Here is a 25448-nt window from a genome sequence, read left to right as displayed (position 1 = left end):
GACATTTTGAAGAGAAGCTGCGACCTAGAGAGGAATATCCTGTAAGAAAGCCATTTTGAAATCGGAACTTGGAGCAGATGCCAGCCATGTGCCTTCCCAGCTAACAGAGGTTTTCCAGATGCCATTGGCCATCCTCCAGTGAAGGTACCTGATTGTTGATGTGTTACCTTGGACACTTTATGGCCTTAAGACTGCAACTGTGTAACCAAATAAATCCCCTTTATAAAAGCCAATCCATTTCTGGTATTTTGCATCCCGGCAGCATTAGCAAACTAGAACAACCTGCATCGTCACTATCTATATAAGGACATCTCCATTTCTTCCACAAAGAAGGACGAAGAGTCAAAGAAGGTAGAGAGACAACAGAAAAAGAAAAAAGAAAGAGCAAACAAAACACAACAGCTACGAAGCAACAAAAGGAAAGATAGCATTAAACTAAAGTAGAATAAAGAGTCCGACAACATCACCAAGGCCAAGAGTCCCATACCCCTCCTCTATGTCCCCCTCATATGCATTTAGCTTTGGTATATTGCCTTTGTTACATTAAAGGAAGCAAAATACAATGTTTCTGTTAATTATAGTCTCTAGTTTGCATTGATTGTATTTTCCCCCCAATACCACCCTATTTTTAACCCCTTGCAAGGTTGACATTCATTTGTTCTCCCTCATGTAAAAACATATTTGTGCCTTTTATCACAATCGTTGAGCACCCTAGGTTTCACTGAGTTATACAGTCCCAGTTTTTATCTTTCCTCTTTCCTTCTGGTGTCCCACATGCTCCTAACCTTCCTCTTTCAACCATACTCACAGTCATCCTTGTTCAGTGTACTTACATTGCTGTGCTACTATTTCCCAAAATTGTGTTCCAAACCTCTCACTCCTGTCTTTTCCTTTCTGTCTGTAGTGCTCCCTTTAGTGTTTCCTGTTGAGCAGGTATCTTGTTCACAAACTCTGTCATTGTCTGTTTGTCAGAGAATATTTTAAGTTCTCCCTCATATTTGAAGGACAGTTTTACCAGATACAGGATTCTTGGCTGGTGGTTTTTCTCTTTCAGTATCTTCCTTTTTGTCTCCCTGGTTTCCATTGTGAAATCTGCACATAGCCTAATCAAGCTTCCTTTGTATGTGGTGGATCTCTTTTCTCTTGCTGCTTTCAGGATTCTCTCTTTGTCTTTGATGTTTGATAATCTGATTATTAAGTTTCTTGGCATAGGACTATTCAGATTTGTTCTGTTTGGGGTATGCTGTGCTTCTTGGATCTGTAATTTTACGTCTTTCATAAGACATAGTAAATTTTCATTGAGTATTTCCTCTAATATTGCTTCTGCCCTTTTCCCTTCTCTTCTCCTTCTGGGACACCCATGACATGTACATTCCTGCATTTCATGTTGTCATTCAATTCTCAGAGACGTTGCTCATATTTTTCCATTCTTTTCTCTATCTGTTCTTTTGTGTGTAGGCTTTCAGGTGTCTTGTTCTCCAGTTCCTGAGTGTTTTCTTCTGCCTCTTGAGATCTGCTGTTGTATGTCTCCATTGTGTCTTTCATCTCTTGTGCTGTGCCTTTCATTTCCATAGATTCTGCCAGTTGTTTTCTTGAACTTTCTATTTCTATTTTATGTACACCCAGTGTTTTCATTATACACTGCATATCTTTTGTCATATCTTCCCTAAACTTCTTAAATTGATTTAGCATTAGTTGCTTCAATTCCTGTATCTCACTTGAAGTGTAAGTTTGTTCCTTTGACTGAACCATAACTTCATTTTTCTTAGTGTAGATTGTAGTTTTCTGTTGTCTAGCATCTGGTTTCCTTGGTTACCCCAATCAGGTTTTCCTAGACCAGAATGGGCTTAGGTCTCAGAAGGAGGCAATAGCATCAGGTTTCCCTGAGGGTGTGTCTTAGAAGATTAATACACCTTGTGTGGCCTCAAGCCACTGTGCTTTTCTGCCCAGAAGGTGGCACCTGTCAGCCTGTCACTCCAGACTGGTGTAAGGAGGTTTGGCCTGTTGCTGTTTTCCCCTAGACTCTGGGGTCTGGTTCTGAATGGAAGGTGGGTAGGAGAGCTTGGCACCAACTCTTTCCTCTTAGGGAAGATACACCCCCTAGGGAGATATTATTTGCATTTGAATAGTCTCTCTGACTCTGCTAGCTCTACCCTTGTTTGGGTCAGAGCCCTGGGAACTGAAAATGGCTTTCTCCACTGAGCCAAAAAAGGGACAGAAAGCCTTCCTTCAGGGCCTGTCCATGGTCACCTTCAGTTTCACCCACTGGCCAGAGATAGCACCTAGTCCTCTGGGATCCCCCTCCCTCCCGGAGAGGTCCTCTGGCTCTCCAAGGTCAATCATCACCAAAAGCCTCTTGTCTGCTTGTTGAGGGTTCGTAGCTTGTATTTAGCAGTCAACGTTTGTTAATTAAAACCCCAGTTGGAGCTGGGCTGAGGTATATTCACTTGTTCAGAGAGGGCTGCTCTCTATCATAGCAAGGTTTTGCAGTTTAGGCTGCCATGGAGGGAGGGGGCTCAGCATGGGTCCACAGTTTTTACTTACAGATTTTATGCTGTGATCTCGGGCATTCCTCCCAATCCAGGTTGGTGAATGATGTGTGGACAGTCACGTTTGTTCTCCAGAAATTATTCCAGATTATTTACTACTTGTTCCTGGTTGTTTATTAGTGTTCCCAGGGGGACTAACTAGCTTCCACTCCTCTCTATGCCGCCATCTTCCTCCTTCTCGCCCCCTTAGCTTTTTAAAAATCTGGGTATCTTAATCACTTCCTCATTTTTGAAAGACAGTCTCATCAGATACAAAATTCTTGGTTGACAAATGTTTTCTCTCAGCAGTTTAAGTATTACTTCCTGCTGCCTTCTTGCCATCATTATTTCTGATGAGAATTTGGCATTAATCTTATTGGAACTCCCTTGTAAATAACATGTTGCTTTTCCCTTGCAGCTTTCAGAACTCTTTCACTGTCCTTGGCATTTAGCAGCCTGACTACTATGTGTGTGGGCATGGTTCCCTTCGAGTTATCCTGTTTGGGGTGAGTTGGGCTTCTTGAATGTACATATTCATATCTTTTGCTAAATTTGGGAAGTTTTCTGCCATTATTTCTTTGTATAGTCTCTCTGCCTCTTTCTCCATGTCTTCTTTTTCTGGGACTTCCATAATGCATATATTGGTATGACAGATGGTGTCCCACTGGTCTCTTTGGCCCTGTTCACTTTTTTTTCATGCTTTTCCTTTCTGCTTCTCAAACTGAATCATTTTATTTGTTTTGTGTTTGAGTTCACTGATTCTTTCTTCTGCCAATGCCAATCTCCTCTTGAAACCCTCTAGGGATTTTCTATTTCAGTTATTGTGGTCTTTAGCTCCAGTATTTCAGTTTCGTACTTTTTAAAAATTTTTATCACTTTGTTGAGATTCTCATATTGTTTAGTCTTTGTTTTCCTGATATTCTTTATTTCTTTATCTTTATCTCTTATGTCCTTGAGCATAGTGAGGATCATTTTTTAAAAGTCTTTTTCCAGTATGTCTAAATTGTGGTCTTCCTCATTGATAGTTTGTGTATTTTTTTCTTGTTCCTTTGATTGGACCATCATTTCCTGTTGCTTTGTTTTCTTATAATCTTTTGTTGCAAATTGTACATTTTAATATTTTAAAGTGTTAGCTCTGGGGTTTAGTTCCAGAGATGTCTGTTCTTTAAGTTTTTATCCAGCTAGTGTTATGACAGAGATTTCCGTAAGCACCAGGAGCTAACAAAAACTAATAAACCAATTCAAAAACCACCTTTCACAGTCTTTGCAAATTGGCTCTCCTTTGGCTGGTGCACCCCCTCAGAGTTTAGCCCTCTAATCAAGAAGGTCAGCCCAAGGCAAATGTGAAGTACAGGGTCCTTTCTGTCTTTTCTGAGCCTGTCTCTTGTCATAGGCTTGTGCTTGCTCATGGCCTTAGGAATTCCCTTATTTTTAGGAATTGGAATACCCCCCTCTAATCCTTATGAAATAGACTTTCTCTCTCCCAGGTACCGTATTATAAGACTTAAAGCAGATGATTTCTGCCTCCATTCACTTTGCCTTAATCATTTCTTACATTCCTTTAGCTGTCTGCAAGCTGCTTCTACCTGCAGGGCAAATTCTGGGAGGGTGACCCAGAGATGGTTTTGCTGGTTCAGTCTCTCAAGTTGCCACCCGATAGACTGACACTGACTACAGGCATCCCAGTATGCACACAGGGGTTACTCTGCTTCCTGTGGAACAGGGCCAGGAATCCATAATAGGCACAGGCTGGGCCACACAGCACCAGAGAGGAGTGAGTGCGGGTCCAGTAAGGGCATCTCAAGAATCTCCCACCATTTTAAAAACTGTGTTTTTTGGTTTAGCACTTACCCACTGTGCTGGTTTGAATGTATTATGTCCCCCAGAAAAAGCCATACTCTTTGATGCAATCTTGTGGGGCAGACATATTAGTGGGGATTAAGTTGGAACATTTGGATTAGATTGTTTGCATGGAAATGTGCCCCACCCAACTGTAGGTGATAACTCTGATGAGATATTTCCATGGAGTCGTAACCCCACCCATTCAGGGTGGGCCTTGATCAGTGGAGTCATGTAAATGAGCTGACAAACAGAAGGAACTCAATGTAGCTGAGAATGACATTTTGAAGAGGAGCTACAGTCTAGAGAGACACTTTGAAGAAAGCACAGGAGCTAAAGATAAGAAAGAGCTTGAAGACAGCCGTTGAAAGCAGGCTCTTGCTCCGGAAAAGCTAAGAGAAGACAAATACCCCAAGTACAACTAAGAGGGACATTTTTGAAGAGGAGCTGCGGCCTAGAGAGGAACGTCCTGGGAGAAAGCCATTTTGAACCCAGAACTTTGGAGCAGACACCAGCCACGTGTCTTCCCAGCTAACAGAGGTTTTCCTGACATCATTGGCCATCCTCCAGTGAAGGTACCCAACTGCTGATGTGTTACCATGGACACTTTATGGCCTTAAGACTGTAACTTCGTAATCAAATAAACTCGCCTTTATAAAAGCCAATCCATCTCTGGTGTTTTGCATTCCAGCAGCATTAGCAGAGTAGAACACCCACTTTCTGAAACCTGTTTTCCTGAATTTTAAGGAAGATGGCTCTGCCAATTTTTGCTAGTTGTCCAAAGATTCTATGAGGGAACAGCACCCTGGAGCATCTTACATTGCCATCTTGATCCTGCCTGTTTTTTGATAGTTGCTTAGTAATCCATTGTATGTGTAGCTGTACTGTGATTTATTTCTTCAGTCTTCTATTGATTAATATTTAAGCTCATTATCTTTGGTATTAGTATGTTGCAATGAATTTCCCTAATCACGAGTCATTTCAACATGTAAGTGTATATCTGTAAAATAAATTCCTAGAAATAAAATTGCTGAGTGGAAGGGTTAGTGAATTTGCAATTTTGATAGATATTACCATGTTACTCTCCACACAGGTAGTGTCAATTTCTGCTTCCATCAGCTAAGTATGATAATACCTGTTTTCCCAATCCCTCACCAATTTAGAGTGTGTTATCAAACTGTTAGATATTTGCTAATGTGATAGGTGAATATGTCTCAATAGAGTTTTAATTGCAGTCTTATTTTGAATGAGGTTGAGCCCTTTTCATACATATTTGTATTTCCTTTTCATATGTATTTGTATTTCCTTTTCTGTGAATTGTCAGTATTTGACCATTTTTCTAATGGGTTGTTGATCTTTGTTGAGTTGTAGAAACTCTGTTTATATATTAAGGGAAGCAACCTTTTGTGATAAGTTGCAGTTTTTTCACCTAGATGGTTGTTTGTCTTTTTTTTGGTTAATGTATGTTTGCCATGTTTAAACATATTTAATTTTATGCAGTTTAATTTATCATTTTTTCTATTACAGCTTCTGGGTATTGTTTTAGACTTGGAGAACTATCCCACTATGGGATGTATCAGGATTTCTTCAAGTGCACTATACTTTTATTTTTTTACATTTACTTTTCAAAACTTCTGGAATGTATTTTGATGTAAGGTATGAGTTGTGAGTAGAATCCCCAACTTTACTTTTCCTAGATGGCTACCCAGTTGTTCCAATGCTACTTGTTGAAATTTTTAACAGTGTTCATCAAAAAGGATGTAGAATATTATCAATGCCTTTTCAGCATTTATGGAGATAGGATTTTTCTATTTAGACTATTACTATGATTATATTAATAGATTTCCTATTTCAACATGTAAGTGTATATCTGTAGAATAAATTTCTAGAAATAAAATTGCTGGGTGGAAGGGTTAGTGAGCCATCATCACATTCCTGAAAATAGCATACTATTCTTTTCATGTTATAATTTTTTTTTGTTATTTTATTTTGCATTTTTCCATTGATATTTATAAGTAAGAATTTCTATGGTGAGGGTATATGAGTGATGTATATATATTTTTGTTAACTTTGGTATAGCTGTTATACTTTATAAATAGAATTTAGAATGTTTCCTTCTTTTTCTGTGCATAGGGACAGAATCAATAGCCCCTGCTCATCTGTTCCTTAACATTTCACAGCAGAATTTCCTTCTGAAATAATTTGGGCCTGATGCTTTTGTGGTTAGAGGAAAGGAGAAATACAGTTCTCTGACGAATCTGTTTCTTCTGTGGTAATTCTACTTAGAATTTCTATCTCTTCTAGGATGTTTTGGTAAATTACATTTTCTTAAAACATTATCCATTTCTTCCAGGGTTTCAAATTTATTTGCATAGAATTGAGTAAAGAAATCTCTTACTGTTTTAATTTTTTCTGTATCTATGATTATTTCCCCTTATTTTATATTTTGATGTGCTTTGTCTTGATTAGGTTAATTCTAATCTATTGTTGCTTTTTTTAAATCTTATGTTTATTTGTATACCCATTTCTATTCTCTAAGTCATTAATTCATTATTTTATTCTTACTAATTCTTTCCTTAGGTTTATTTTTCCCTAATTTTTCGGATTGGGCATTTAATTTACTTTATATTTTCCTTTAAGGACTACTTTAGTGTATCTCACAAGTGCTCATATTCTTTCTGTAAACTCGGTTATGAGTCGATCAAGAGGGGGATTTTTAAAATGCCTGTTCTTTTACATTATTAAATCTTTTTATCCTGCGACACCGCCTCCCCCTCTTTCTCCTTTCAGATGCGTTAATGGCAAAGGTCGGAGGAGAGTTTCTGGCCCTGGGCACCTGGCCCGATTGGCCAAACATCACCAATTGGTTTTAGCGTAGACGCCCCCACCCGAAAGTCTCACGTGGATTGGCCTATCGCTTGGCTCTGACCCGGACGGTGGCCAGAGCAGGATAAGAAGTTCCTGATAAGGATTAGAGGAATGATTTGGGGATATCTGGGGTGCTGGTGTACATCAAAGAGCAGCGGGGCTCCAGGGACATGGCGGCGGCTTCTACAGTCTCGGTACAGCTGTTGGCAGCGGAGAGGAACCGAGGCGTCTCCCGAGCCCGCTGCTGCAGAGGTAACAGTGGGTGCAGGGGCGATGGATCAGCCCAGAGGCAGGGGCGCGGGGTGAATGGACTCGTGTGTGTGTTGACAGATGCAGAAGAACCGAGGGTCCCGGGGGGTGGGAGGGCAGGAGAGGAGGAAAATCCAGCCCCTTTCGGGGGATTCAGCATTGGGAAAGAGAGATCCCCACACCCAGCCCTTTTCTTTCTTCCCCCTTCTCCACATCCACCTTTCAGCCGCCATTTGTTTCCGTTTTTCCATTTAGGAGGAGCGGGGGAGGGTGAGGGTGGGCTTGCCATCCTCCATGTTCTCCTCGCCGTAAGGGAAAGAGTAACATTTGCGCAGCCCCTATCTGCTTACAGTGTGCCTGTGTGGGGTGCGGTGGGGGTGGGGGGAGTGGCGGCGGCGTTATAATTCCTGTTCTGGTAAAGCCCAAAGGGGCTCAACAACTTGCTCAAGGTTACACAAGTAGTAAGAAATGGGACAATATGCCTTCGAAGCTCTTTTCAGTTCAGCTCTCCCCCATCAGGTGTCCTGTTAAGAGACTCCTCGAGCTCATTCTAATGGTTGGAAGGAATCAAGTTAGCAAAAGCAAATTTACCTTCCAGAGAGTTGGAAAGTTTTGCTTTGTATTCAAGTTCTCTATTATGGCATTCACCTTCTTTTGGGGAAGAAATGACTGTATTAAACTGCCAAGGACTATTGATTTACTACGTGATGATGGATGTACATTTTGTATATACATACACAATGGCATATCGTTTGGCATTGATGTCAGTGGACAAGGCTATATGTATTGCAAGAGATCGATACATCACTTTGCAGTAGGGTTTGAGGAGTTACAGTATATAGACACTAAGGGCTTAAGTTTTGGAATGAGACACCTGGATTCAAATCCTGGCTCTACCACTTTGATGACAGTAAGCAAATTATCTGGTTTCCTGGCCCTCGGTTTCTTCTTTAAAATAGAGATGATAATAATTGTATCCACTTTATAGGAATGTTGCTGAGTATTATTAAGTCCTTGTTAAGTGCCTGGGACTTGGAAAGTACTTAATTTTAGCTAGTATTAGCCATTATAATTTGACCTTTAACAAATGTGAATCTTTGGCATAAATCATTCTATAATGAATTTTTAAGTTGAAAAAAAGTCAAGAAATTAAGAATCTCTATTCTTATGGATATCTTGAATTTCAGTGAAAAGAAATGTACTGTTTAACAATAGCTAAAGCATTCATTTTAGACTGATTTTACCAAACCAAATATTTGTAAGATGGGCTGATATAATATTTATATATGTCTCATTCATTGCTCCCCATATAAAATTGTATATGATTTTCACTGAATTTTAAAAGGAACAAACATTGCCAAGGTCCAAGGGGGAGAAAAATGCCTGCAGAGTGATGGGTGTACTCAGAAAGATGAGTTTGCAGTCATTGTAGTGAGACAAACAGGAACTGCAAACATGTAGACTTTCTATATTTTAAAAACCAAGGTTAAGCCTTGTAGGAGTTTTGTATATCTTTGTATATTGTTTTGATTCCTTAGTTAGAATAGCTTACTTACTAACTACTTCCTAAAATTCCTGTTGGGAGCTTTTCCCAGTTGATAGAATCTCCAAAAACCTATAGAAAGGAATGTGGAATTAAAAAGATTAAAGTTGCAATCTTAGCAACTAATGGTATTACCCATGTGATCTTAAACAGGTCATTTACCATGCACTCACATTTAAAAAGGAAAGAATGTCTGTTGCAACATCATCTGCATTCAGTTTTTGCTACTAAAACATAAATGACCATCAGGAGTTAACGTAATTAATTGAATTATTGCACCTTTTTTGAGTGGATTACTGTGCAATAGTTAGAGCAAGGTAGATGTATGCTTTCACTTACCTTGGTGTCCTAGTTTGCTAATGCTGCAGAATGCAAAACACCAGAGATGGATAGGCTTTTATAAAACGGGGGTTTATTTCACTACACAATTACAGTCTTAAGGCCACAAAGCGTCCAAGGTAACACATCAGCAATCGGGTACCCTCACCGGAGGATGGCCAATGGCCTCCGGAAAACCTCTGTTAGCTAGGAAGGCAGCTGGCATCTGCTCCAAAGCGCCGGCCTCAAAACGGCTTTCTCCCAGGACGTTCCTTTCTAGCAAGCTTGCTTCTCTTCAAAACATCACTCCCAGCTGCACTCTCTTTCTTCCCCCCCCCTCCCCAGTCGGCTCATTTATATAGCTCCACCGATAAGGGCCCACCCTGAATGGGCGGGGCCACGCCTCCATGAGAACATCTCATCAGAATCATTGCCCACAGCTGGGTGGGGCACATTCCAAGCAAATCCAACCATCACCAAAACGCCTGCCCCACACAAGACCACAAAGATAATGGCATTTGGGGGACACAATACACTCAAACCGGCACACTTGGGTAAATAGCTAGAAATGGAATGTCTAGGTCATATGGTAGATGCATATGAAACCTTTTAAGAAACTACCAAACTTTTCTGAAGTGTATGTACCATTTTATATTCCCACCAGCAGTATATAAGAATTCCAATTCCTTTACAACGCTGCCAACACTTGGTGTGGTCATCTCATTTTCATTTTAGCCATTCTAATACATGTAAATAGTTTCTTGTTGTGCTTTCAGTTTGCATTTCCCTCATGACTAATGATGTATCTTTTCATGAATTTATTTGCCATTGTGTATTTTCCAACTTTTTGTATTAGTTGGTTGTTTTCTTGTTATTGGATTTTGAGGGTTCTTTATATATTCTGAATATAAGTCCTTTATAAGATGTTTTAGTTAAAGCTGACATAATGCAATATACCAGAAATGGGTTGGCTTTTAACAATGGGAATTTATTAACTTACAAGTTTACAGTTATGAGGCTGTGAAAATGTCCAAATCAAGGCATCAACAGGACGATACCTCCTCCTGAGGACCAGCCACCTGCAATCCTCAGCTCCTCTGTCACATGGCCAGACACATGGCGATGTCTGCTGGTCTCTCCCTTCTCTCCTGGGTTTCACTGCTTCCACCTTCTGGCTTCAGTAGCTTCTTCTCTGTTTTCTGTGTGTCTTCTCTCAGCTTCTCTGTGGCTTTTTTCTTTTATCCTCTTATAGAGGACTACAGTAAGAGGATTAAGACCCACCTGGGGCATGCCTCAACTGAAATAACCTAATCAAAAGGTCCCACCCACAATAGGTCTACACCCACAGGAATGGATTAGTTTCAAGAGTATGATCTTTTCTGGGGTACATACAGCTTCAAACATCACACAAGATATGGACTTTGTAAGTATCTTCTCCCAATCTGTGACTTTTTTTTTTCATTTTCTAAATGGTGGCTTTTGAAGAGCAGTTTTTAATTTTGATGAAGTCCAATTTTTCTTTTATGGATCATGCTTTTGGTCTAGAATATAAGAACTCTTTGCCCAACCCAGTTCACAAATGTTATCTACCATATTTTTTCTAGAAGATTTATAGTTTTAAGTTTTATGTCTAGGTATATGCTCCATTTTGAGTTATTTTTTTTTGATTCATTTTTATTGAGATATATTCACATGCCATGCAGTCATACAAAACAAAGCGAACATTCAGTTGTTTACAGTACCATTATATAGTTGTGCATTCATCAGCAAAATTAATTTTTGGAATTTTCATTACCACACACACAAAAACAATAAGAATAAAAACAGCAAAGTGAAAAAGAACAACCAAAGTAAAACAGAACACTGGGTCATCCCCTCCCCCCCCCATTTTTCTACTCCTCCATCCATACACTGGACAAAGGGGAGTGTGGTCCATTTGGCTCTCCCAATCACATTGTCACCCCTCATATACTACATTTTTATACAATTGTCTACAAGATTCATGGGTCCTGGGTTGTAGTTTGATAGTTTCAGGTATTTACTGCTAGCTACTCCAGTTCACTAGAACCTAAAAAGGGTTGTCTATATTGTGCATAAGAGTGCCCACCAGAGTGACCTCTCGGCTCCTTTTGGAATCTCTCTGCCACTGAAGCTTATTTCATTTCCTTTCACATCCCCCTTTTGGTCAAGAAGATGTTCTCCATCCCACGATGCCGGGTCTAGGTTTCTCCCCAGGAGTCACATTCCATGTTGCCAGGGAGATTCACTTCCCTGGGTGTCAGATCCCATGTAGAGGGGGAGGGCAGTGATTTCACCTGCCAAGTTGGCTTAGCTAGAGAGAGAGAGGGCCACATCTGAGAAACAAAGAGGCATTTGGGAGGAGACTCTTAGGCACAATTATAGGCAGCCCTAGCCTCTCCTTTGCAGAACAGTCTTGCCAAGGGCAAGTCCTGTGATAGAGAGCTCAGCCCATCAAACCACCAGTACCCTATGTCTGTGAGCACATCAGCAACCATCAAGGTGGGGCAGCCCAACACCTCTGCATTCTCCACCAGCTCCTCAAGGGGGCTCTGCATTTTTTTTTTTAAATTAACTATATCAAAAAAATTTTTTTTCAAAGATATACAATAAAAAAAACATTTTAAACAAACCGTAACAAGGGAGTAAGAAAAAGACAACTTACCTAAAATAACTACTTTACTTCCAACATGTTCCCACTCTACCCCCAAGAAAATAACTTAATATAGCAACATTTCTTTGAACTTGTTCCTACCCATCAGAAATTAACGAACCTCAGTTATTCCTGGGCATTCCTGGAATGTTAAATTTACCCATGATAGCTTATCTGTTCTTATTGGGTTATCTTTCCCCCTTCATTAATTGCTCTCGATCACTAGGTCCCCTACATTTTACTTTGTAAACCATTTATTTTAGGAGTGTGTTGTTTAATCTCCAGGTGTTTGTGAATTTTCTAAGTCTCTGATGGTTATTGACTTCTAATTGTATTCCATTGTGGTCAGAGAATGTGCTTTGAATAATTTGAATTTTTAAAAAAATTTGTTAAGGCTTGTTTTATGTCCCAGCATATGGTCTGTTCTGGAGAAAGTTCCGTGATCACTAGAGAAGAATGTGTATCCTGGTAATTTGGGATGTAATGTTCTATATATGTCTGTTAAATGAAATTCACTTATCAGATTGTTTAGGTTTTCAGTTTCCTTATTGGTCTTCTGTCTGGTTGATCTATCTATAAGAGAGAGTGATGTGTTGAAGTCTCCCACAATTATTGTGGAAACATCCATTGCTTCCTTTAGTTTTGCCAGTGTTTCTCTCATGTATTTTGTGGCACCATGATTGGGTGCATAAACATTTATGATTGTTATTTCTTCTTGTTGAATTGCCCCTTTTATTAGTATTTAGTGGCCTTATTTGTCTCTCATAATATCCTTGCATTTAAAGTCTATTTTATGTGAGATTAATATTGCTACTCTTGCTTTCTTTTGGCTGTAGCTTACATGAAATATTTTTTCCCTCCTTTCACTTTCAATTTCTTTGTGTCCCTGTGCCTAAGATGAGTCTCGTGCACGCAGCATACTGATGGTTCATATTTTTTGATCCATTCTGCGAATCTATATCTTTTAATTGGGGAGTTTAATCCATTTACATTTGACGTTATTACTGTGAAGGCATTTCTTGAATCAGCCATCCTATCCTTTGGTTTATGTTTTGTCAGATATATTTTTCCCTTTCTTTCTTATTGTCCTTTAATGAACCAATATTGAATCTCTTTTGTCCTGAACCTTTCCCTATCTCTCTCTCCTTTCTTTGTTTCTCAGTCGGTAGGGCTCCCTTTAGTATCTGAAGTAGGGCAGGTCTTTTATTAGCAAAATCTCTCAGTATTTGTTTGTCTGTGAAAAATTTAAGCTCTCCCTCAAATTTGAAGGAGAGCTTTGCTGGATAAAGTATTCTTGGTTAGAGATTTTTCTCTCTCAGAATTTTAAATATGTCATGCCACTGCCTTCTTGCCTCCATGGTGGCCGCTAAGTAGTCACTACTTAGTCTTATGTTGTTTCCTTTGTATATGGTGAATTGCTTTCTCTTGCTGCTTTCAGAACTTGCTCCTTCTCTTCAGTATTTGACAGTCTGATCAGAATATGTCTTGGAGTGGGTTTATTTGGATTTATTCTATTTGGAGTTCACTGGGCATTTATGCTTTGTGTATTTATATTGTGTATAAGGTTTGGGAAGTTTTCCCCAACAGTTTCTTTGAATACTCTTTCTAGACCTTTACCCTTCTCTTCCCCTTCTGGGACACCAGTGAGTCATATTTGGATGTTTTATTTTATCTATCTTATCCCTGAGGTCCATTTCTATTTTTTTTATTTTTTCCCCATTCTTTCTTTTGTTCTTTCGTTTTCTGTTCTGTGGTCCTTGAGGTCACTGATACATTGTTCAGCTTCTCTTGTCTTGTACTATGAGTATCCAGAATCTTTTTAATTTGGTCAAGTTTCTTTTATTTCCATAAGATCATCTATTTTTTTATTTAATCTTGCAATGTCTTCTTTATGCTCTTCTAGGGTCTTCTTCATGTCCTTTATATCCTGTGCCATGCTCTTCTTCATGTCCTTTATATCCTGTACCATGCTCTTGTTGCTTATGTTTAGTTCTTTGATAATTGCTCCAAGTACTATGTCTCCTCTGATCTTTTGATTTGGGGGTTTGGGTTCTCCATATCGTCTGTTTTTTTCATATGCTTTAAAATTTTCTGTTGTTTTTGGCCTCTTGGCTTTTGCTTTACTTGATAGGATTCTTTTAGGATATGTAGGATTATTCAAAGACTAATCTCTAATTTTTCAGATCTACAGCTTGGTGGCATACACTTTAACCAGCAGATGGCGCATGCGAGTCACCTATTTCCCTCAAGTGTGTTCTCCCCAAATTTGTCTTTGTGGTGTGTGTGGGTCTGATTCTTGTGGGGTCCAGTTGGTGCATCAAGTTTGTGTATGTTGTTGGTGCTGTCCACCGTGAATGTGGGCATGTGTCTGAGCGGTTAGGGAGGGAGGGCAGCTTTAATAATCAAACCTCCCAGGTGTTCCTGGAGATTTAAGGCTGTTGCAAGAGTCTAAACCTTCTTTTCAGTCTCGCCACAGATTGTCTCTGCCACTGACCCACAAGTCCTTGGTATTGGCATATGGTCCCTGGGATTACCGAGTGGTTCCCTCTTCCAAGCCATATCCTTCTAGGGCCTCTGCTAAGGGAAGGTTGTGCTATGTCACAAGTGCATGCCGTCCCTCAAGGGAAGTTCTGGGCCACCAGGCTGTGTTCCCAGCCTGTTGTAAGGATGGCTGTATGGGGCATGTTAATTTCCCTCTTTTCACACAGCTCCACCTTCCCAGCTCCAGGACAGTTAGCTGTGGGTGCGTGAAAGGCTGTTGTCCGTGCCTGATATTGTGGCATGTGTGTGTGTGTGTGTGTGTGTGTGTTGCTGGAAACAGTTCCTGTCACACTGGGTTTTTTGGCACGGCTCTGGGTTGTGGCGCCGGTGTCAGGCAGGAGTGTTCCCAGCCTGCCAGGAAGATGGTTTTCCTCTTTTGGCTCACCTCTGCCTTCCTCAGTCCAAGACAATTAGCAGCAGGTGTGTGAAAGGCTATCTCCCACGCCAGGTATTGAGGTGTTTGCACAGCCCGTTCCTGCCACACTTCACTGTGTGGTTCTTGCTGCCATATCTGCAGCCGCTTTTGGGTTTTCAAAAAAAAGAACTAGTCTGCCTCCAAACACCAACCCACGGTTTCCCCACACTGCAGCGTGGCTGCCAGATATTCAGCAAGTTTACTCACTCGTTTCAGAATAGAGACTCCCTGTTTCACCAAGTGCATGGTCCCTGTGGATTTAGTAGACCTTATCCAGCTGGTGCATCGCTGGACTGGTATTCTGGGCCACTTTCTGGCTTTTATCTAGTATTTTTCATGGAGGTGTTTTTTTGCCCTGTCTCTCCTAGCCACCATCTTAGGTTCTCCCTTGAGTTAATTTTTGCATTTGATACAAGGTATGGATCCAAGTTCATTATTTTGCTTGTATATATCCAAGTGTTCTAGCACCATTTTTGAAAAGACCATCCTTTCTCTACTGAATTTGTAGCTTTGACCAAAATCAGTTGTGTATATATATATATATATATATATATATATATATATATAGAGAGAGAGAGAGAGAGAGAGAGAGAGAGAGAGAGCAGTTAAAGAGATTTCCATTGATTTGATTTATTTGTCTAGCTTTATGCCATTACTACACTGTCCTGATAATTGTGGTTCCATTGTAAGTCTTGAAATCAAATAGTGTTAGTTTTCCAGTTTTGTTGTTCTTTCTCAAAGCCATTGTTGTAATACTAGGTTCTTTGTATTCATATAAATTTTAGAAACAGCTTGTCAATTTCTACAAAAAAAAAAGTCTGCCGAGATTTTTGTTAGGATTGCATTGAATCTACAGATTGATATGAAGAAAGTTGACATCTTAATATCGAGTCTTCCAGCTGTTGAATACAGAATATTGCTCCATTCATTTAGGTCTTCCTTAATTTCTCTCAGGAATGTTTTGTAGTTTTCGGTGCACAAATTTTGCACATATTTTCTTAGATTATCCTTATTATTTAATATTTTATGCTATTGTAAATAATATTTTTTGTTTTAATTTGCAATGGTTGCTTCTAAATAGAAAATTGGTTGATTTTTTTATTCTGCAGATTTGCTAAACTCGTGTATTTGTAAATTCCATCAGATTTCCTACATAAACAGTCATGTTGTCTGCAAATAAATTCAAGTTATACTTTTTTCTTTCCAATTGTACTGGATAGAACTGCTAATACAATGTGGAATAGAGTAGTAAAAGTGAACAACATTGCTTTGTTTCCTTATCTTAAGGGGGAAGCATTCAGTCTTTCACTATTAAGTATGTCAGTTTTGTAGATGATCTTTATCAAGTTAGGAAGTTCCCCTCTATTCCTAGCTGAGAGTTTTAATTATGAATGGGTGTCAGATTTTGTTAAATGCATTTTCTGTGTCAACTGATAGTATCGTATGACTTTTCTTCTTTAGTTTGTTGATATGGTAGATTATATTGATTGATTTTCAAATATTGAACTAGCCTAGAATATCCAGAATAAATACTACTTGGTCATGGTGTATACTTACTTTTTTACATTATTTGATTCCGTTTGCTAATATTTTGTTGATGGTTTTTGAGATTAGGTTCTTGAGAGATACTGGTCCTTAGTTTTCTTTTTTTTCATATTGTCTTTGTTTGGTTTTGGTGTCTTGGTAATCCTGGCTTCGTAAAATGAGTTGGGAAGTGTTTCATCCGCTTCTGTTTACTGGAAGAGATTGTGTTAAAATTGATGTTAATTCTTCTCTAAATGTTTGGTAGAATTTTTAAAACCATCTAGGCCTAGAGATTTCCTTTTTAGAAACTTTCTAATTACAAATTCAGTTTTTAAATGGTTATTGAACTATTCAGATTATCCATTTCATCTTGGTTGATTTTTGGTAGTTGGTGGTTTTCAAGGACTTGGTTCATTTCTTCTAAGTTGTTGAACTTATGAGCATGAAGTTGGTTCATAGAATTCCCTTGTTATCTCTTTAATGGCTGCAGGTTTTTTAATGATATACCCTACTTCATTCCTGATCTTGGTGATTTATGTATTATCTCTTTTTATTTTTGTCAGTCTTGCTAGATGTTCAACAGTTTTTACTGATTGTTTTCAAAGAACCAGCTTTTGGTTTCACTGATTTTTCTCTATTGTTTTCCTATTTATGCTTGCATTGATTTCTGGTCTTATGTTTATTATTTCCTTCCTTCTGCTTGCTTTGGGTTAATTTTGTTTTTCATTTTTATAACTTTTATTTTGAAATAACTTTAAAGTTAAGGACAGTTACAAAAATTATATCATAATACAAAGAACCCCAATATACCCCATACCCACATACCCTATTTGTCTACCTTTAATATTTTGCCACGGTTTTGTATAATTCTATCTATATGTGTGTCTATCTATCCATCCTTTACATATCTGTATCTAATTATATATATATATACACACACACCTATTTCCAAAAAAAAGATAGTAAGTTGCATATATCATAATTCTTGAACTTGTCATACCTCTATGCATGTTACTGACCCCATAGGAAAAAAAGGTTCATAAGAATCTCTTATCAGGATAGAATCTATGAAAATAGATCTGCTGATAAATTGGACAAACTAGATAAAATGGACAAATTACTGGTAACCCACAAATAACCTACACTGACTATACAACAAATACAACATCTCAACGGACCAATTCCAAGCAAAGAGATTGAGTCAGTCCTCAAAAATCTCCCAACTAATAGCTCAGGATCAGATGTCTGCACAGGTGAACTCTACCATTCATTCCAAGAAAAATTAATATGAATCATTTTCAAACCCTTCCAAAAAACTGAAGAGAAGGGGACACTCCCTAATTCACTGTATGAGGCCAAAATTACCCTAATGTCAAAGCCACATAAAGATACTACAAGAAAATAAAATTACACACCAATTTCTCTTATGAATATAGGTGCAAAGATCCTAAACAAAATACCTGCAAATCGAATCCAATAGTGCATGAAAGAAAAACAAGATTTAAGTGGATTTTATCCCAGGCATGCAAGATGGTTCAACATTAGAAAATCGAAGAATATAATACACAATATTATCAAAAAGGGAAAAGACAACATGATCCTCTCAATGGATGCAGAAAATGCCTCCGACAAAACACAGAATTCTTTCTTGACAAAAATACTCAGAAAGTAAGAATAGAAGGAAACTCCCTCAACCCGACAAAGAGCATAAACGACAAACCCAACCTAACATCATACTTAGTAGTCAAAGAATGAAGCTTTCCCTCTAAAATCTGGAACAAGACAAAGATGTCCACCATCACCACTGCTGTCCAACACTGCTCTAGAAGTTCCAGCCAGAGCATCTAGGCAAGAAAAAGAAATAAAAATTCTGCAAATTGTGAAGGAAAAAGCGAAACACTCACTATCCACAGATGACATGACCCCACATATAGAAAGGCACTTGACATGAATTCAGAAAAGTGGTGGGGTACAAGAGTGACAGCTAAAAATCTTTACTGTTTCTATACACAAACTTTGAATAATCAGAAGTAATCAAGGAAAAAATTTCATTCACAAGAGCAACTAAAATAATCAAAAATCTAGGAACAAATCCAACCAAGATGTAAAGTGCTTGTACACAGAAAATAAAAAAAAATAAAAAAAATTGCTAAAGGAATTAATGAAAACCTGAATAAATGATAGAATATTTTGTGTTAATGGATTGGAAGAAAAACATCATTAAGATGTAATGAGCTCATGGATCTGTGATATTCTGTTATTCCTCAAACAGATTTGGGATCCAGGTTCAAGTTTTAGTAAAGACCAGGATCTGCATCAGTTAGAGGTGGTCAACCACTGCTGCTAGGGTGTGGGGTCTTCCGGGAGAATGGCAGGATATGGATATGGAGGTGACCATGGAGGGCTTGGGGTCCAGGGTGCCCATCCTGGTACCTGAGAGTTCTCCGTGTAGATCACATGTGGGGAAGTCCACATAAGCTCTTCAAAGGGCACAAGGATGGTGTAGGCCTGGAGCTGGAACTCGGGAGGTGGAAGGTTGGCCATGTCTGCATGAGGGCAACCTGAGGAGACTTTGTCCTCCCAGTTATACTCCACTGTCCTGTGTAGGGCCTCTCCATAAGGACAAGGCAGGGGTTTAGTCCTTGGCTTCTGGTTGGCCTCATGTATAGTCCAATATTAGTCCATCAAACTTATCAACATGTGGAAACATTGTCACCAGCTCTTCTTTATACCCCTCTTCCTGAGCCCCTGGGCAATTGATTTTGACAGCACGTAATTCTTTTTCTTCTGTCTGGGATATATCACATGTTCAAGGGATTCCCATTGCTGAAGGAAATTCCTGATTTCCTCATCACTCAAAGGAGTATTTATTTGGCCTGAGTGCTTCTCTGATTCTTCAGTGTCTTCTTCCTCTACTTCCTGGAGATTTCTAGTAATTTCAGGCTGAAACATCACTTCCTCCATTTTTATCCCTGAGTTTTCTCCTGAGACTCTTTTCTCTGCAGCCATAGGACCTAATCCAGGGTGGGAAGAGCTGGCACTTATGGTGTTGCAGAGATTCAGGTAGGTATTGAGGCCCCGAGTGTGGAAATGTATTTGCTTCTCTCCACTGTGTGGAGTCTCTCTGGGTTAATTTTTCCTTTCTTTTTCTACTTTCTTGAGGTAGGAACCTAGATTTTTTATTTGAGACCCGTCTTCTTTTCTCAGATAAGCATTTAATGCTATAAATTTCCCTCTTATCACTGCTTTAGCTGCAGTCCACGTATTTTGATTTGTTATATTTTTATTTTCATTCAATTCTGTATTTTTTTTCACTGAGGCTTCTTCTTTGGCCTGTGGGTTATTTAGAAGTTTATTGTGTAATTCCATCATGTTTGGAGATTTCCCTGTTGCCTTTCTGTTACTGATTTCTAGTTTGGTGCCATTATGGTCAGAAAGCACATTCTGAATTATTTCAACTCTTTTAAATTTGTTGAGGATTATTCTGTGGCTCAGGATATAATATTTTCCATGAGCACTGGAAAAAAAAAAGGTGTGTTGTATTGTTGTTGGGTGGAGTATTATCAAATGTCAATCCAATCCTGCTGGTTGATAGTATTATTCATATCTTGTATATTCATGCTGATTTTATAACTAGTAGTTCTACCAGTTGCTGAGAGGTGAAGGTGTTAAAGTTTCTAACTATAATTGTGGATTTGTTTCTTTTCAGTTTTGTTAGTTTTTATTTCTTGTATTTTGAGGCTTTTTTGTTTGGTGCATATACATTTAGGATTGTTATCTCTCCCCACTGAATTGAGTGTTTTATCATTATACAATGTACCTTTTTGTTACTAGTAATTGTCTTTGCTCTGAAGTCTATTATATCAAATATTAATATAGCCACTCTTGCATTGTTTCTATTTATGTATTTCTTTTTTTCTTTACTTTTTATTCTGAAATAATTACAGATTCATAGGAAGTTGCAAAATTAGTAGCTAGAATCCCATATACCTTTGACCTAGCTTCATCCAATGACGACATCTTATTTAACTATAGTATGATAGCAAGACCAGGAAATTGACATTGGTACATTAGTGTTAACTAGACTACAGACCTTATTCAGTTTTCACTATTTTGTACATGTACTCATTTGTGCGTGCAGGTGTATATAGTTTTATGCAATTTTATTACATGTATGGATTTATGTAACCACCACCACAGTCAAGATACAGAACTGTTATAGCACTACGAAGGAAGAATGTATTATTTTTTTGAATTAGAAACAATAAAACTTAAAAACATATTCTTTTAATCATGTATTCCCTAACTCCATACTCAATATGAAAATTTTCATAATAATTATAGGGAAAGGTGGCTATGTGGCATTTTTCACCCAAAAATTAAAATCAAAGAAAAAGAACTTTTCAAAGCATCATTACAGGCAAGATTTTATGACTTTTCCAAGGCTCTTCCCTGGTCTCCTTTATATATATATATGTGTGTGTGTGTGTGTGTGTGTGTGTGTGTGTGTGTGTGTGTATTTACTCTTTTTTGTTTTCCTTTTTTTTTTAAGTGCAATTTTATTGTGATGTATTCACATACCATACAGTCATCTGAAGTATACAGTCAGTTGGGCACAGTATCATCATATAGTTGTATAATAAATTTCTGAACATTTTCATTACTCCAAAAAAATAAAAATAAGAATAAAAATAAAAGTAAAAAAGAACACCCAAAACATCTCCTATCCCTCCTTCCCCTTATTATTCATTTACTTTTTTGTCCCAATTTTTCTACCCATCTGTCTATATACTAGATAAAGGGAGTGTGAGCCACAAGTTTTTCACCATTTCATGGTCACACTCTGTAAGTTACATATACAGTCATCTTCAAGAAACAAGGCTACTTGGTTGCAGTTAACAGTTTCAGGTATTTCCTTCTAGCTATTCCAATACACTAAAAACTAAAAACGAATATCTATATAACTCAATAACAACAACCTCCAGAATGACCTCTTGGCTCCATCTGAAACTATTTTGTTTCATTTCTCCTCCCCCTTTTGGTCAGGAAGGCTTTCTCAGTCCCACAATGCCAGGTCCAGACTCATCCCTGGGAGTCATGTCCCACACTGCCAAGGAGATTTACACCCCTGGGAATCATGTCCCATTTAGGGGGGAGGGCAGCGAGTTTACCTGCCAGGTTGGCTTAGAGAGAGAGGCCACATCTGTGAACTCTTCCATTTCAAATAGGATTGCTTCTTGTTCTCCATCCTGTTGGCCAGATTTATTTTTCTTCATAGAACCTGACATTAAATTTTTGGTTTCTTTATTTATTGTTTTTCTCTTTTACTATAATATAAGTTATATGACAGCAGGGACTTTATTTGTCTCCCTGCTGTTTCCTGTGGTTCTAGTACCTAGAAAGTCCTTAACGTGTGTGTGTGCCTCTCCTTAATATAAGTCCTTAAATATATAATATATAAACGGTTATTCAATAAACCAATGAGCCATCTGAGACTCTCACAGCTGTTTTTATCTTTGGTTCAATTTGTTGGGATGGCTTATGTTATCCTACACATTTTTCATTTCTCATATCAATTTATAAAATTCAGATCTTAAATTTGAAAGAAGCCCCTTTGAGGTCATCTAATCCAGTCCCCTCCCAGTGTAGCAATCCCACCTGCTGTGGACAGTCTTTCTATTTTGGGGGGTGTTCTGGGTAACAAGGCTTGAAAGTGAATGTCTCCACCGCATTACTCTGAATGTCTTCCCTGTCATTTCATAATGCAGTTTTTAGTCCCACCATCCCATTGTAGCTTAATAGAAAGAGCACATGCCCTAAAAGCATGTTCCTGAAAATGGTGGTTTCTCATTCATTAGGAACTGTGTTGTGCCTCCTCTTTGTAGACTGTAGGACTGTGCACCAGTGTTGACTACTTACTCAGTCTGTCAGGCCACCCAGAGTTTGTGGCTGGAAATGAGTACACACATATCCTTCCAAATCTTTGTAACTGAATCCATGTTCAGAGGGTCTTAGAGAAGTTTCCTGCCAGGCAGCTCTGGGAACCATCCTCAAGTAGAAAATTATGACCAATGCTTTCAAAATTCAGACATGACACAAGGCAAGGTACAGAATGTTTTTCTGTTCCCTCTAATTATCAAGGTTTTTTTGAAGCCTTTTTGAAGCATCCCTTTCTTTCTTTTATGCCATCTTCTGCTGATGTGTTTGTTACCAAGTGAAGCTTTCTGCACATCATGGATGCACCCATGAAGACTAAAAATATCTATTACCCCAGCATTGTGGAGATGAATCTCTGTCACCCACACACTGGGTCTTCCACATCCTGTGTTATCTTCTTCCAATTTCTTCTGCTGTCTCATCGTCATCCACTTGCTGTGTCCTCTGTACCTGAAGCCACACCTTTGGTCACTGAGACTAGAAGCACATCCCTGTCTTGGGGGCCCCTGGCTTATTGGTTCTTGGTTTTTCCTTCTAAACAATACTCTGAAGACTATCAGATACTCTTGGGTTTTTCATGTTATATTGTTGAGTTATTTCCTCCTTTCTACCATTCTGTAATTGAAGTATCGTCTACCTAGAGATCTAGGTACTTCAGTGTATCATCGAGTCTGATCATAGGAAAGACCACAGTAGGGATTCGTCTTGGCTGTCAGACACACGCAACCCCCTTTAGCATCCCCTCTAAGTTGTTTCCCAGCCTTTTCCTAACACCTCAGGAAACTGGAAATTCATTACATCATGGGGTAGCTTATTATATGCTCTCCATTAGAAAGTTCGTCCCTCTTAATTGAACCAACATCTGTGCTCTCACACAGCCCCCATAATTTTTACCCAGACTTACTCTAACCTTTGGAGCAAAACAAAAAAAAAAAGAGAGGGGGAAAAAAAAAAAACCAATTCATTAATCTTTTTTATGCTTATGATTGTTAATTTCCAAATTCATTCAATAAATACTTACCGAATGCTGAATATACTATTGCTTCTTAAGAGTTTTGTTTCATATTTCTCTTTTGTCTTATTATATTAAATAAAAACACATCTACATATTTCCCACAAGGTATTCTTGGGCCTGAACAAACTTTTTTAAGAATGTGCTACACTTTTCCTCTTACCATCCTATTTATAAATATTAATTGTTGGCACAGATATGAGCATCAGTCTAAATTACTTAAATTTAGCTTGGTTATATCTGGATAAAGCCAAATGCCTCACACTCATCCGCCTACAAGGAGCTAGATCAGTGACATGAGTGAGAAAGGCCAGGTATAAGAAAAATAGGGAAATTTGGAGAGTCTGTGATGTGCAATACATATGTCCTAAACTGGGCAGCCACTCTTTAGTTCATGCCACCAGAGGATAAGGGTTATCTTCTGATTGTTTTAGGGGAAGCTGGAAATTTGGATTTTCATGTGACATTTCCTGAGAAGTAAATTAAAACATCAAATTCAGATTTAAAATACTGTGTAGAACCACAAAAACAAATGAGCTACCGGTTTAGGACCTCTGTTGTTTGTCTTCAGTAATATAAATGTCAGTAGGCTTAATGTTCATATTTAAAATTTTTCAGAACTTTGTATTTTGAAATGATTTTGGATTTACATAAAAGTTAACAAAATGGGCAAAAAAAATCCAATATTCTTCACCTAGATTCTTCAAATGTTACCATTTTATACCATATTTATTTTTGTCATATTCTCTCTCTTTCTCCACACACATACTTAAACACACACGCATATTTTTTCTGAAACACTTGGGAGTAAGTTGTAGACACAATGGCCCTTTATGCCTAGATATTTTCAGTGTGTTTTCTAGAAACAAGGACAGCTTTTTACATCATAGTTATATATCTACAGATACTATTCACATATTGCCAGTTATCCTACTAATGTCCAGTTTACCAAAAGAAAAAAAATGGTTTTTTTTTTCAGAATCTAATTCAGGGTCACATGTTGAATTTAGTTGACATTTCTCTGGTTATCCTCATTTGGGAACAGTTCCTTAGTCATTGTCTTTCATTACCTTGATAATATTAGATGATTAAATTGTCTGCATCCATGGTGTGTGGAGAGCTCTGCTTGATATTAAAAAGCACCACCACCACACACATCAGCAGAGGATGGTGTCGACCACTGGCAAAGCAGGCCAGTTACTTTGTAGACTGACTCAATTTGGGTTTTTCTGACACTTCTTCATGAATAGATTCAGGTTATACATTTTGGATCTAAATGGGAGGAATAACTTGTCATGCCTGCATTGTGGAATCCATGTTCAAACTGAAATGTAAAAATGTAAAAACTGTAGGCTGAGGGGAGTACTTAACTGTTATGGAGCTTCAGGGACAGCATTTGGTGTGCAAAGTAGATTTCTTTATAAGTATTGCTGTATTTTTCCTAGGGCGTATTTTAACTAGTGATATTTAGAAATAGGAGGAAAATCACTTGGCCGAATTGTTTCAGTCAGTTGCCATGCATGCATATCTAGAGGTGACACTAAGACTTTTTACCTTCCAAAATGGATCAAGTTGTTCGTTTTGGATGATACAGATTAAATGTACAAGTGTTCAGGTGTGCACATGATTTTCTATGTCCAGCGGGTTGGGCTAATTGTTACAATACAGCTGTGAAGTGCTATATTGTCCTTTCCTCCCGCTCAAAGCAATTGTTTCCTACAATCTCTGTCTAGCTTATTTCTGTAGTAAGACAGGGACGCTTGGTCTCAAACATAATTATGAAAATTATTATATTTGTTTAATGATGTGTCAGCATAATTAGACATTTTTTTGTTTAAGGTTGTGCTACTTTCTGCCTCAATGCCAATCAATATGTTGGAAGTCATCAAAAAACTCATGAGAAATCCATTTCAGATTCTGGTGATGAAAGAAGACTTGGCCCTTGAAAGGATCATGGTTTACAATAATTTTGAAAGAGGGTAATGTTTTTCTAATTTTTGATA

General features: G+C 38.3%; 1 protein-coding gene across 13 annotated transcripts in view; it reads left to right on the top strand.

Moving 5' to 3' along the window:
* LOC119536983 (eukaryotic initiation factor 4A-II-like) overlaps positions 1–25448 on the top strand; it is a 94919-nt gene that overhangs the window by 18892 nt on the left and 50579 nt on the right. For 6 of the 13 annotated variants that reach the window (XR_005217410.1, XR_005217409.1, XR_005217408.1 and 3 more), the window contains exon 2: positions 25285–25424. Coding sequence is in view for 6 of the 13 variants with exons in the window: in XM_037839638.1 (XP_037695566.1) it covers positions 7347–7487; positions 14200–14265; positions 25285–25424 (347 nt within the window). In the remaining 7 variants the exon portion in view is untranslated. Of the gene's footprint in view, positions 1–7157; positions 7488–14199; positions 14266–25284; positions 25425–25448 lie in introns of those variants that run through there. The other 7 variants (XM_037839638.1, XM_037839643.1, XM_037839631.1 and 4 more) reach the window with 4 other exon arrangements.

The sequence above is a fragment of the Choloepus didactylus genome, chromosome 1, assembly GCF_015220235.1.
Source record: "Choloepus didactylus isolate mChoDid1 chromosome 1, mChoDid1.pri, whole genome shotgun sequence".
Lineage (NCBI taxonomy): Eukaryota > Metazoa > Chordata > Mammalia > Pilosa > Megalonychidae > Choloepus > Choloepus didactylus.
The sequence above is the reverse complement of the archived record's forward strand: the minus strand, read 5'-3'. Positions and strand labels throughout refer to the sequence as shown.